This window comes from Phyllostomus discolor, chromosome 5 (assembly GCF_004126475.2).
Source record: "Phyllostomus discolor isolate MPI-MPIP mPhyDis1 chromosome 5, mPhyDis1.pri.v3, whole genome shotgun sequence".
NCBI lineage: Eukaryota > Metazoa > Chordata > Mammalia > Chiroptera > Phyllostomidae > Phyllostomus > Phyllostomus discolor.
This window is the reverse complement of record NC_040907.2, coordinates 88,983,320-88,997,963: the sequence shown is the minus strand read 5'-3', so window position 1 is coordinate 88,997,963 and position 14,644 is coordinate 88,983,320. Positions and strand designations below refer to the sequence as shown.

At 37.1% G+C, this 14,644-nt stretch overlaps 1 protein-coding gene across 11 annotated transcripts in view; it reads left to right on the top strand.

The window, feature by feature from the left end:
* The window catches only part of CAGE1 (cancer antigen 1), a 50,891-nt gene that overhangs the window by 19,836 nt on the left and 16,411 nt on the right, over positions 1-14,644 (top strand). For 7 of the 11 annotated variants that reach the window (XM_036026528.1, XM_036026533.1, XM_028513326.2 and 4 more), the window contains 4 exons: positions 1,131-1,211; positions 1,435-1,557; positions 10,728-10,832; positions 14,486-14,556. In XM_036026528.1, coding sequence (XP_035882421.1) covers positions 1,131-1,211; positions 1,435-1,557; positions 10,728-10,832; positions 14,486-14,556 — 380 coding nt within the window. Of the gene's footprint in view, positions 1-1,130; positions 1,212-1,434; positions 1,558-10,727; positions 10,833-14,471; positions 14,638-14,644 lie in introns of those variants that run through there. The other 4 variants (XM_036026532.1, XM_036026531.1, XM_036026529.1 and 1 more) reach the window with 3 other exon arrangements.

Below are 14,644 nucleotides of genomic sequence, written 5' to 3'. Positions count from 1 at the left end.
GTATGGTATAAAAATACAATCTCAGATATTCATGCTCTTTTGGTAAATTTCTGTGTAATTCCTGAAATATTGGCAGATGAGATTATGTGATGTCTATGATTTGATTTGGTGAAGGGTATGGAGAAAGAATGAAGTGGTTGGGAATATAAATGATACAAGATTGGCTATTAGCTATTAATAGTTGAAGCTAGATGATAGTTACATGGTGGTTTATTAAAGTTTTTTCTCTGTTTTTTAAGAAATATTGGAAATTGTTCATAATAAAAAATATTCTGTGCAGCACACTTCACTGATATTTGGCAGTGTTTGAATATTAAGATTTATTGTTATACTGAAGGAAAAAATGAACAAATAAGAAATGATTATAAGTTGCATGTAGAAAAGTTGACTAGTTTTTTTTCTTTAAAGAAGAGTTTTAATAGCCTGATTGTAAAAACAGTGGAACATTAGGATAAGCTCCCTAGAGATCCCAAGCTCACCTTCAAGTTCAGGGATTCACTGGAACTCAAGGTATCCAGCATACAGTGTACTCACAGCTATGATGTATTATTATGGTGAGAGGATACAAATCAAAATGAACAAACAGAAAAAGTGCAAAAGAAACCAGATTCAAGCTTGCATCCATCCTCCCTCAGTGGAGGCTCATAGGATTCATTCCCCCAGCAGTGAGTTATGACAACACATGTGAAATATTGTCTACCAGAGAGACCCATTTGAGACCCAGTGCCCAGGGTTTCTACTGGGGGCTGTTCACATAAGCACCTTCTGCCTAGCACATACCAAAATGATAAACCCTCCAGGTAGAAAGAGGTATTCAGCATAAACCACATTCTTCATACAAATATGTTAGGCACAATGAGCCATTCATATCAGGAAAGGATGGAGACCCTCCCACAATTCAAGTTCCCAGATACACTCAGAGGGCAGCTTGGCTAGCAGGCCTTTCTAAGGATAGCAGCCTCAAGCCTGCTATATGAACTCTTTTTCTGGACAAAAGCTGTCACAACAGCATGTCTTTTGGGAGACCAGGAATTGAACTTTGCATGGTTTGATGGTTTTATTATAAATGTTACAGAATGTAGTTTTATTTACTCTTCTTCTCTGAAATGTAAAATGCTTTTTTTTCCTAGCTACAGAAACATAAAGATAGAATTGCAACTTTTAGAGAGTTAATTGCTAATGAAAAAGCATTCCAAGATCAGGTGATTGACGTGAGTTTAACATTTACTACGTACTGTCTTTAATATGCAAAAATATAATTTCAGATGTTTATATTCTTTTGGTAATTTGTTTAAATCCTTCTAGCTCTAAGTTCTACACTTTTATTATTGTAGCCACTGAAAATCTCTTTGTTTCACTAATAAAGTATTTATTTTTAAATGCTCAAAGTAGTGTGAAAGTATTAGAAGTGAGCACAAATATATTGAATCTCAGGTTACAGACTTCGATTCAAATGAAGCCAAGAGTGTGAATTCAAATGAAGTCAGAGATGTGCCTACCTTATTGGGAGCCAAACTGGATAAGTACCACAGTCTAAATGAAGAGCTTAATATCTTGGTAAGAAAAACTTTTTGTTGCTTTGCTATCATTTTTACATATAACACCATTTTATTAACAAGTTTAAGAAATTTGCTCATTAAAATGGTCACACACTGGTATTGTGGCAGTGTTATTCACCTACAAAGTAGAGAGCTGAACTTTTACATTTTCAGGTTTTGAAATTTTACATAATGTCCCATCTGATTTCTATTTAGACTAATCAGATTAATTTCTTTCAAAGTGTAGAAATAAAAAAATATGTGCAATTTTTTTATAGTGAGTAAAGCATATTTACATTGTTGTATATGCTACCACCATTCGTACAGTGATAGTTGTTTACAACCACCATGATTAAGAGGTGCTTTGAGAAACAGAACTCATAGTTTACTTTAGATGGCACCTAAAGAAAAGGGCATCACTGCAGAAGAGAAATAGTAATTATATAACTTAATGAAGGTGTTAGCTTATGGAATGGTGGGAGTCATTTTGCAGTATATAAATGTATCAAATCAACAAATTGTATACCTTAAACTTACACAATGCTGTATGCCAATTATATCTCAGTAAAGCTGGAAAAAACTAAAGGCAAATAAACAGGAAAAATATGTTAGAAGAAAATGAAAATATGATATTGGTAACTAGATAGTTACCAGTCCATTTGGATATTGGTAGCTACAGAGTTACAATCCATTTGGATCCCACTATAATGAAAAGGTGGTTAATTAACCTAATATATTTTTAATAGCAGTTATTTAAAGAAGTCTATTATACTTCTAAATTATTAAAAATATGCATATATGCTAAATTTAGAACATACCCATTGATCTTTTTTAAGTATAACTTCCATTTTATTTTTTTCCAGAGAATATTTCTTCAGTCCTTAGGATTTAGCACCTTACATGGGCTTTAGTAGCACCAACAGGTCTAAATTGGGGTGGGAGTGTTCAATCCTTCTGGACTTCATGAGAATGATTCCTGACTACCTTGCTGTGAATAGCACAGTCACACAGTAATGTAGTTTCACATACAGCTTGGGAAGCACATAGGCATTGAAGACACTCGCTTCAGAAACATCTGTAACAGCTGCTGCCTCTACTGTGTTTCTTGGTGGGGACACATTGGGCATAGCTGGTGCAGTGAATAGGCTGCACATGGACGTGGCCTGTTTCAGCACACCATTGTTCCTTCTTTTGGGGGGTGATCTTAGAAGAGAGGACCCAAGAAAGCCCCATTTACCTTTAAAAGAAGAAAAAGTCCATTGCTGTAAAGGCTTAAATATTTCTTTTCTAATTCATTATTTTTTTTCATTAAAAAGTAATTGACTTCCCACAAAAAGTTAAGAAACACTGGTCACTAGGGAGAGAGAAAGCTAAATCAAACAGAGCCCCTGTTTCTAAGGAATCTAGAAAAGAAGATAAAATACATAAATAATTATTTACAAAGAGTAAAGGGAAAGTTCCTTAAAAAGAGATACAGTGACTAGTATCTAAGAGAGGAGATGTATGTAGAATGATGAGTTCAAAGAAAGAACAGATGACATCCAAGTGGGAAAATCATGGGAAACTTTGTAAAGAGGATGAGAGTTGGGTCTTGAAAACCAGTAAAATAGGAGCATAGGCATTTAATAGAAGAGCACCTAATAAATTCTGTCATTCATTAGCAGTTCTGTGCTTCAGATGTAAAATATGAAGAGAGTGGACCTTAATCTTCCCAATGTTGGGAAACTAGAATGAGAAAAAAGAGACAAATGGGAGTGTATGAGACATACTGTGTAACTTTAAAAATGTTGCTACCATCTTTCTTGTACAAACTGTTTCAGAGAAACCAAATAATTGATGAAGGAGAGTTCTTCATTGAAGAATGTAAGCTATTGGAAACAGAGGAGGAGGTTTAGGTAGACATACTGTGCCTCCTTGCACCACCAAAAGAAGAACAACAAATTTAAAAACAAAAAAACAACCATAACTGACAGAAAATCAAACTGTATGGAAGTCCAACAATCAAGGAGTTAAAGAAGAAACATTCATCCAGACTGGTAGGAGGGGCAGAGGTGGGCAGCCAGGTGGAGAGGACTCACAGCAAAATGGCGGCTGGTGTAGCAGGTAGTCCCCACATTTCCGTACAGATACACTGGGAGGAACTACTGAGGAGTGAGACAGACTGCACAACCCAGGGCTCCAGTGTGGGGAAATAAAGCCTCAAAGCCTGTGACTGAAAAAACCTGAGGGGGTTGAGGAGGGGGAAGAGAAACTCCCAGCCTCACAGTCGAGTTTGCTGGAGAGACCCACAGAGTCCTAGAATGTACACAAAACCACCTACCTGTGAATCAGCACCAGTTGGGCCCAATTTTCTAGTGGTTAGCAGCAGAAGTGACTGAGAGCTGAACAAGCTCCGTTGTTTCCTCTCGGACCCCTCCCCCACATACAGCACCAAAACACAGCAAAGTGGGTTGTCCCACCCTGGTGAATACCTAAGGCTCCGCCCCTTGCTACATAACAGGCATGCCAGACAAAAAAATATATAGCCAAAATGAAATAACAGATCAAAGCTCCAAAAATAGAACTAAGTGATGAAGAGATAGCCAACCTATCAGATGCACAGTTCAAAACACTGGTAATCAGGATGCTCACAGAATTGGTTGAGTATGGTCACAAAATAGAGGAAAAAGTGAAGGCTATGCAAAGTGAAGTAAAGAAAAATATACAGAAACCAACAGTAACGAGAAGGAAACTGGGACTCAAATCAATGGTTTGGAACAGAAGGAAATAAATAAACATGTAACTGGAACAGTATGAAGACATAAGAATTTTTTAAAAAGTGAGGAGAGGCTTAGAAACCTCTGGGACAACTTTAAACCTTCAAACATCCAAATCATAAGGGTGCCAGAGAAGAGGAAGACCAAGAAATTGAAAACTTATTTGAAAACATAATGAAGGAGAACTTCTCCAATCTGGCAAAGGAAATAGACTTCCAGGAAGTCCAGAAAGCTCAGAGAGTCCCAAAGAAGTTGGACCCAAGTAGGAACACACCAAGGCATATCATAATTACATTACCCAAGATTAAAGATGAGGAGAGAATCTTAAAAGCAGCAAGAGATAAGGAGACAGTTACCTACAAAGGAGTTCCCATAGGACTATCAGGTGATTTCTCAAAAGAAACCCTACAGGCAAGAAGGGACTAGAAAGAAGTATTCCAAGTCATAAAAGGCAAGGACCTACATCCAAGATGATTCTATCCAGCAAAGCTGTCATTTAGAATGGAGGGGCAGTTTAAATGCTTCCCAGATAAGGTCAAGTTAAAGGAAATTCATCATCGTGAAGCCCTTATTATATAATATGTTAAAGGGACTTATCAAAGAAAAAGAAGATAAAAAATATGAACAGTAAAATGACAACAAACTCACAACTGTCAAAAACTGAACCAAAAGCAAAAACAAACTAAGCAAACAACTGGAACAGGAACAGAATCACAGAAATGGAGAGCAAATGGAAGGTTATCAGCAGGGAGGGGGAGAGGAGAGAATGAGGGAAAAGTTATAAGGACTAAGAAGCATAAGTGGTAGGTAGAAAATAGGGGGAGGCTAACAATAGTATAGGAAATGTGGAAGCCAAAGAACTTATATGTATGACCCATGGACATGAGCTAGGGTGGGGAATGCTGGTTGGAGGGGGGTGCAGGGCAGAGGGGAATAAAGGGGAGAAAAATCAGACAACTCTAATAGCATGATCAATAAAATATACTTTAAAAAAAGAAAATAGAACCAGAGGCATTGAATCATGGAATAGATGGACAACTGTAAGAGGGGAGAGGGTGGTGGCACAGATTGAAAGAAGGTGAAGGGATTAGTCAAAGAATACATATGAAGTATCCATGGACAACAATGAAGGGATTCATCGTGAAGTGGGCAGCAGGATGGATGGAGACGGATGAAGGGGGTAAAAGTGGGACAACTATAATAGCATGATCAATAAAATATATTTTAAAAAATCAGGCCACCAAAAAAGTAAATAAACAAACTTTAAAATATTGAGCTCTTAATGAAAAGAGGAGTCACAAACTGGAAGAAAATATTTGCAAGTGACAGATCTGATAAAGGACTTGTATTGAGAATATGTAAAGAACCCTCAAAACTCTATAATAAGAAAATAACCCAATTAGAAAAGTGGGAAAACATAACAAGAATGAAATATTGCCATTCGTGGCAGAATGGATGGACCTAAGGGATGCTAAGTAAAGTAAGTCAGAGAAAGACGAATACTATATGATTTCCCATATACATGGAATCTAAATAATATAAACAAACAGAGGCAGAGAACAGACTAATTGTTTCCAGAGCAGAAGGGGATTTGGGGACTGGGTGCAAATGGTGAAGGGATTAAGAAATACAGATTGGTAGTCACAAATAGTCATGGGGATGTAAAGTACAGCATAGGCAATAGTCAGTAATATTATAATAACTATGTATAGTATTAGATGGGAGTACTGGAAATATTAGGGGAACATTTTGTAAAGTATATCATTGTCTAACCACTATACTTTACACCTGAAACTAATACAAAATAAAAAACAGTGGGCAAAAAGATTTTAGCAGACACTTCCTTAAGAAGATACATAGATGACAAATAAACACATGAAAAGATATCATCTTAGGAGGTAAATTAAAACCACAATGAATACCACTACACACCTATTAGAATGCATATTTAAAAGACTGAATGGAAGACATTAAGACGCTGAAGCAGATGTAAATAAATGGAAAAATACTTAATGCTCATGGGTTGGAAGAAAATTAATATTATTAAAATGTCCATACTATTCAAAGCAGTGTATGGATTCAATGCAATGTCTATGAAAATTCCCATGGCATTTTTCACAGAAACCAGACAAACAATCCTACAATTTATATGGAACACAAAAGACCCCAAACAGTCAAAACAACCTGAAGAAAGAAGAACAAAACTGGGGACATTATGCTCCCTGATTTCAAACTCTATTTAACCATGCTATAGTCATTAAAACAACATGGTAATGTTATAAAAAGAAACACATAGATCAATGGAATAGAATAGAGAACCCAGAAATAAACCCACCCATATCTGGTCAATAAGTTTCCAACAAAAGGGCTGAGAATATACAATGGGGAAAAGGACAGTCTCTTTAATAAATGGTGTTGGGAAAATTGGACAGCCACATGCTAAAGAATGAAGCTGGACCAATATCTTTCTTTTTTTTTTTTTAGATTTTTATTTTTTTTTTTAGAGAGGGAAGGGGGGGAGAGAGAGACAGACAGACAGACAGACAGACACATCAGTGTACGGTTGCTGGGGGTTCTGGCCTGCAACCCAGGAATGTACCCTGGCTGGGAATCGAACCTGGGACACTTTGGTTCCCAGCCCGCGCGCAATCCACTGAGCTACGCCAGCCAGGGCTTCAATATCTTTCTTATACCAATCACAAACATCAACTCAAAATGGACTAAATCTTTAACATAATATCTGAAACCATACACCTTTGGGGGAACTGGGTAGAAGGAGGTAAAGGAGAAAAATTGGGACAACCTAATAGCTAAATAATAAAATATTTTTAAAAACTTCTAGAAGAAAACGTAGTAAGTTTCTTGACATGGGTCTTGGTGACAATTTTTTAAATCTGACAGCAAAAGTAAAAGCAACAAAGAAAAAAAAAAACAAGTGGGACTACATCATACTGAAAAGCTTCTGCACAGAAAAGGAAATCAACAAAATGAAAAGACAACCTATTGAATGAGAGGAAAATATTTGCAAATCATATATCTGATAAGGGATTAATATCCAAAATATATGGGAAACTCATGCAAATCAAAGCAAAAACAAACTCCATTGAAAATGGGCAGAAGATCTAATAGACATTTTTCCAAATAAGACATACAGATGGCCAACAAGTACATGAAAAGGTGCTCAACCTCACTAATCATCAGGGCAATGTAAATCAAAACTACAGAGATATATCACCTCGCACCTGTTAGAATGGCTGTTATCAAAAAGACAGGAAGTAACACATATTGGGAAGGATGTGGAGAAAAGGGAATTCTTGTGCACTGTTGCTGGGAGTATAAATTGTATCAGCCTCTATGGAAAACAATATGAAGATTCCTCAAAAATTAAAAATAGGATGATCATATGATCCACAAGATCATTATGCTAAGTGAAATAAGTCAGAGAAAGATAAATGCTGTATGGTTGATCTTATATGTGGGATCTAAAAAAAAAAAAAAAAACCAGCAGCAAGCAGAAAACCAAGCTCAAATATAGAGAACAGGTTGTTGGTAGTTGCAGGAAGGGGTGGAGGGGGAGGGGAGTAGGAAATATAAATGAAGGTGGTCAAAAGATGTATATACAAAAAAGATGGGACAAACATTTCTGGCATTTGGGGAGCTGAAAACTATGAAGGGGACATAGCTGAGGAACGAGTAGCTGGGAGAGTGAATGACAAACATACCACAGTTTGATCAGTCAGTGAAACCCATGAGGGTACAGAGGAAGATGTTAACTTGGGAGTTGAGGGGAAAATAGGTGCTTCAGTTGAGTGAAAGCTGGGAAGGAATGTTTAGGGGAATAGTTCAGTAGCCCAATAGAATCCAGACCTTGGAGGAGACTGTGAGAGTTCCTCTCCAGCTTCAATGCCATGGATTCTTATGCCATGGGTTCACCTCCTGATCTGGGGTGGGGGGCAGGGGACAGAAAGACTGATCATAACAGGGATTGGTGAGGATGTAGAGTAATTCCAGCTCTTATACAATGCTGATGAGAACATAAAATGGTAGAACTACTTTGGAAAATATTTGGGCAGTTTCTTAAAAAGTTAAACACACACCTACCACAATTCTACTCCTAGGTATTTACCCAAGAGAAATGAAAGTATATGTTTATACAAAGACTTGCAAATGAGGGTTCCTAGCAGCGTTATTTCTAATAGCCAAAAACTGAAAGCAATTCAGCTGTTTACAGGAGATGAATGGATGAACCATACAATGACATAATTTTTAAACATTTTTTAAAAGATTTTTATTTAGTTATTTTGAGACAGCAGGGAAAAGAGGGAAAGAAACATCAAATGTGTGGTTGCCTCTTACACACCCCTTACTGGGGACCTGACCCACAACCCAGGCTTGTGCCCTGACTGGGAATGGAACCAGTAACACTTTGGTTTGCAGGCTGGCACCCAACCCACTGAGCTATACCAGCCAGGGCCTTACTGTTTTGTTTTTTTTTTAAGAATGAATTTCTTACACACAGGCAACCTAGATGAATCTCAAAATAATTATGCTGAGTGAAAAGAGACAGACAAGTAAATACTGTTTGGTTCCATTATACGAAACTCCAGAAAATACAGACTAATCAATGGCGACAGAAAGCAGATCAGCGTTTTCCTGGGCTAGCACAGAGTGTGGGAGTCAGAAAAGAAAAGCAGGCACTAGGGAGGGATTACCAAGTGGCAAGAGGAAACTTTGGTGGGAGGGGCAGTAATGGATATGTTTGCTGTCTTGATTGTGGTGATGGTTTCATAATTGTATACATATGTAACAGTTTATCAAGTTGTGCTCTTTAAATATGTGCAGCTTATTGTATGTCCATTATACTCTCAAAGCAGTTAAACTTAATATTCTTTAGCAAAAACTTAAAATTTTACATTCATTTTCATTATAATCCAAACACTGGTTTACAAAGCTATCCCTTTATCTAAAAAATAAATACTTTAAGAAATTCTATGCTCTTCTTTCTTTAATCTGAGTTTAGCAAATAAAAAATTCAATCCAGGACATATAAGAGTTATTACTTTGATCTGGAAAGCTATTAAATAAATTCAAACTATGAATTTCTTAAAGAATTCCATGAAGTCTATAATGAAAAAGAGAAGTGAGGAGGAATTCCATGCTGCTGCAGTAGAACATCATGAGTTATGTGAAGCTAAGAGTGGAGCTGTACCCTCCAAGAGTGAGGAGATGGGATGCAAAGGAACAGAATAGAAAAAGCTTTATGCTAATGGTTGATAAACATTTTCCACTTCTAGACATATCCTTTCAAAAATCCTTTAAATTCTCTTCACCTTGGTTTCATCTGTTAAATTGAGGTGATAATATCTGTACTCCCTAGTTTAAATAATGTATGCAGTCAGTTCAGTAGGACCACTGATTTGAAATCACCCCATTAATTCATCTACATAGGAAAGAAAAAAGTTGCTATTTCTGAAGTGAATTTGTTAGTCTTTGCTTCCTGGGGACATGTAAGTATTTTAAGACATTAAAAGATTGATGGTCATTCTTAACATGGTTATTGAATGGGGATATTTCTGTTGTTTTTCTTCTGTTGTAATTTTCTGGGGGGTTTTTTGTTTCTGTTGTAATTGCTTTGAATATTAAGGTAACTGCTAAGGGAAATTGTGAACACCCTTTCCTGATAATTAATCCTAGATGTCACTTTTAGGATACAGATTTTAATTTTTAATGGTTTCCTGCAAATAATAATTCAACCATAGGTCAGAATATGACATACATTGAGCTGAGCCTTTTTTAAAACTGGCAGTCATTTATGCCAGTGAGAGTATTTATCACAGCTGAAAATACGTTGTTAAGCACAACAACAGTGTTTACTCAGATGTAAGTAAGTCTTTACATTGGTTATATATGGAAAGAAGGTAGGGAAGAGTCGGGGGCTAATAAATATTTGTATTCACCAACGGGTGTTTAATTATTTGCATAGTTGTTGCAGAGTGTTAAAGAAAAGCTGAAACATCATTTCTGCTCATCTATTCTAAATGCAGTCTAACTAGGATCTGGTTCGTAGCAACTTTTAAAAAATTTTATTAACTTGACTGGGGTGATATAGGTTAATAAAATTGTATCACTTTCAAGTGTAAAGTTCCATAATACATCATCTATATATTGCATTGTGTGTTCACCAGCCAAAGTCATATCTTCTGTTACCCCATATTGGACTCCATTTAACATTTTCTGCACCACCTGCCTTTCTCTCTGGTAGCCACCATTCTGCTGTCTCTGTTGGTTCATAGCATCTCTTGATTCACCTACAATAAAACACAGTTTGAAAGAATATTGGAATAAAGTATAGCTCACAGTTCTTACTTGTTCTTAGCATCCATGCTTTCATGGCTGTTTCCAGGTTAATATTTTTACTTATGTTTCTCCATAGATTGCAAAATTGGGAAATCTTCTTGAGTCAAAAGAAGGCCACTGTACCAGACTCATTGAAGAAAATGACAAGTATCAAAGACATTTGGGCAATTTAATAAATAAGGTACAAATGTTCTTACAGAAATCTGTCTGTTAAAAACTATTCCAAATATTAAAATAATACAATTTTGTAGCTAAAAAGAATCTGAGGGATGATACAACACATTTATATTGATTTTTTTTTTACTTCATAATGACATTATAAACGTCCCCATTAGCCTTTTGGCTGAAAGTTAACAAAAGAACATTGTGTATATCTATCCTGCTGTCAGCAACTTCACTTCTTAATATTGCTACTTCATTGTGAGGGTAATTTTAAATTTTGCCAACTCAGTGTTCTAGTTTGCCTTTCAGAAACTGCATTAACATATGGAAGCAATCCAAGTAACCCATCAATAGATGGGTGGATAAAAAAGCTGTGGTACATATGTACAATGGGATATTACTTGGCAATAAAAAAGAATGAAATTTTACCTTATGTGACAATGTGGATGGACTAGAGGTTATTGCACTAAGTGAAGTAAGTCAGTCAGAGAGAGATAAACACCATATTATTTCACTTATATGTGGAATCTAAAGAATAATATAAATTAACAAACAAAAAGGAAGCAGACTCATAGATACAAAGGACAGACTGATGGTTGCCAGAGGAAAGGAGGTTGGGGAGCTAGGTGAAAAAGGTGAAAGGATTGAGAACTATAGATTGGTAGTTACAAAATAGTCATGGGGATGTAAACATAGCATATAAAATATAGTCAATAGTACTGTAATAACTATGTATGGTGCTAGGTGAGTACTGGAAATATCAGGGGAACACTTTGTAAAGTATATAATTATCTAATCACTATGCTTTACAACTGAAACTAATACAAAACAATAGTAAATGTAAAAAAATGTGAGTTTTTCTTTACATGATTCTATATTTTAAAAACTTTACAGTATGACCCAGCAACTCTATTCTTAGGTATATATCCAAGATAAATGAAAACATATGTCCACACAAAAACTGTACACAAATGTTTAAAGCAGCATTATTCATAGTAGTCAAAAAGTGGAAATAATTCAAATACTGTTAAGTGCTTCTACAACATAAATGATGTTTGAAAAGATCATACTATGTGAAAGAAGCCAGTAACATATTATATGATTCCATTTATCTGAACAATCCAGAATGGGCATATCTGTGACAGGAAGCAGATTACTGGCTGACCAGGATGTGGAGTATGGAGGGAGTGGGAGTGACAACTAAGAGATATGAGGTTTCTTTTGGGGGTAAGGAGAATGTCTTAGTCTTGACTGTGATGATGAATGCACATATCTGTGAATACATGAAAAGCCATTGAACTATATTTTAAATGGGTCAACTGTATGCTATGTGAATTATATCTTAATAAATTGTTAATAAAGTTTTTTTAAACTGCATAAACTTTGACCAAATGGACTATATCTCTTAGCTGAGATATGTACCGCTTGTCTAAGAGATGACTGGATCATAGTTGATCCACTACAGTTATCCATTTTTTTTATACTTCACTTTCTGTATGTTGAATAGATATATTATAGTTCCATTTCTATTTCTTTTTTTAATATATTTTATTGATTATGCTATTACAGTTGTCCCATTACCCCCCTTTATTCCCCTCCACCTTGCACACTCTCTCCCACCCACATTCCCCCCTTTAGTTCATGTCCATGTGTCATGAGTTCTTTAGTTTCTACATTTCCCATACTATTCTTGCCCTCCCCCTGTCTATTTTCTACCTACCATCTATGCTACTTATTCTCTGTACCTTTTCCCCCCCTCCTCCTCCCACTCCCCTCTTGCTAACCCTCCATGTGATCTCCATTTCTGTGGTTCTGTTCCTGTTCTAGTTGTTTGCTTAGTTAGTTTTTGTTTTTGTTTTAGGTGTGGTTGTTAGTAATTGTGAGTTTGCTGTCATTTTACTATACATGTTTTTTATCTTCTTTTTCCTAGATAAGTCCCTTTAACATTTCATAAAATAAGGGCCTGGTGATGATGAACTCCTTTAACTTGACCTTATCTGCGAAGCACTTTCTCTGCCCTTACATTCTAAATGATAGCTTTGCTGGATAGAGCAATCTTGGATATAGGTCCTTGCCTTTCAAGACTTGGAATACTTCTTTCCAGCCCCTTCTTGCCTGCAAGGTCTCTTTTGAGAAATCAGCTGACAGTCTGCTGGGAACTCCTTTGTAGGTTACTGTCCCCTTATCTCTTGCTGCTTCTAGGATTCTCTCCTTCATTTTTACCTTGGCTAATGTAATTATGATGTGCCTTGGTGTGTTTCTCCTTGGGTCCAACGTCTTTGGAACTCTCTGAGCTTCCTGGACTTCCTGAAAGTCTATTTCCTTTGCCAGATTGGGGAAGTTCTCCTTTATTATTTTTTCAGATAAGTTTTCCATTTGTTGCTCTTCCTCTTCTCCTTCTGGTACCCCTATAATTCAGATGTTGAAACATTCAAAGATGTCCTGGAGGTTCCTAAGCCTCTCCTCATTTTTTTGAATTCTTGTTTCTTTATTCTTTTCTGATTGTACGTTTCTTTCTTCCTTCTGGTCCACTCCACTGATGTGAGACCCAGCTTTCATTCCATCACTATTGGTTCCCTGTGCATTTTTCTTCATTTCACTTAGCGTAGCCTTCATTTTTTCATCTAATTTGTGACCAAAATCAACCAATTCTGTGAGCATCCTGATCACCAGTGTTTTGAACCGTCCATCTAATAGGTTGGGCATCTCTCGGTCACTTAAAAGGATCGGTTCTGGTGCTTTCATTTCTTCTTCTGTTTGAGCATCTTTTTTTTTTCCTTTGGTCTGGTCGTACCTGTTACATATGAGGGGCGGAGCTTTAGGTGTTCACCAGGGTGGGGCAACCCAGTCACTGGGTTGTGACGCCGTATGTGGGGGCAGGGTCCAAGAGGAAACAATGGCTCCTGCTTCTCTCTCTGTCGGACCTCAGTCCCTTCCGCCACTTCCCCCAAGCAAACTGGGCCTTTCTGGTACTGATTCCTATGTGGGTGGGCTTGTGCACCCTGTGGGACTTTCCAACGACCTCTCCTGTGAGGCTGGGAGTCTCTCCTTGTGCCTCAACTCCCACAAGTGTTTTCAATCAGTGCCCCAAGGCTCTATTTCCCAGCATTGGGATCCTGGGTTTCACGTAGTGCCTTGCTTCACAATCACCGCCTTGCTGGGTCTGCTGGCTGCTACTCCTCGGCTGGGGTCTGCCAGCTGCTGCTTGCACCCCCAGGGTCCACCCTCTGCAGTCCTGCATGCTCTAGATGCCTTACACACCCGGTCCCAATGTTCTCTGCTCACCGCAACCCTCACCCTGCTGCCTGACTCCGCCCCCCCACCGGTCGGGATGAATAGGTCTATTTTAACTTCTTGGTTGTCCGATTTCCATACAGTTCAATTTTCTGTCAGTTCTAGTTGTTATTCTATTTCTAAATTGTTGTTGTCCCTATCTTGGTTGTGCGAGGAGGCTCAGTGTGTCTACCGATGCCTCTGTGTTGGCCAGAAGTCTCCATTTCTATTTGTTTTCAAAATAGAAGGAAGATGTTTTGCCTATTGTAAAACTTTCATTGATGAGAGTCATTTAATTGAACTTTAGCTGGTGGAGATTTTAAAGCAAAAAAATAAATAAAATTAAATAAAAATTCTAGAATTAATCCAAGAATAATTTGTTTAGCTTATTTATTCAAGGTTACATCATATGAAGAAATTATCGAATGTGCGGATCAGCGGCTCAAGAGATCTCACTCCCAGATTGCACAGTAAGTTGAGAAATCTTAGTTTTTAATTTTGTCAACATTTACTGATATTTTATTTTACTCTTTGGCTTGCTGAATTCATTTCTTTCTT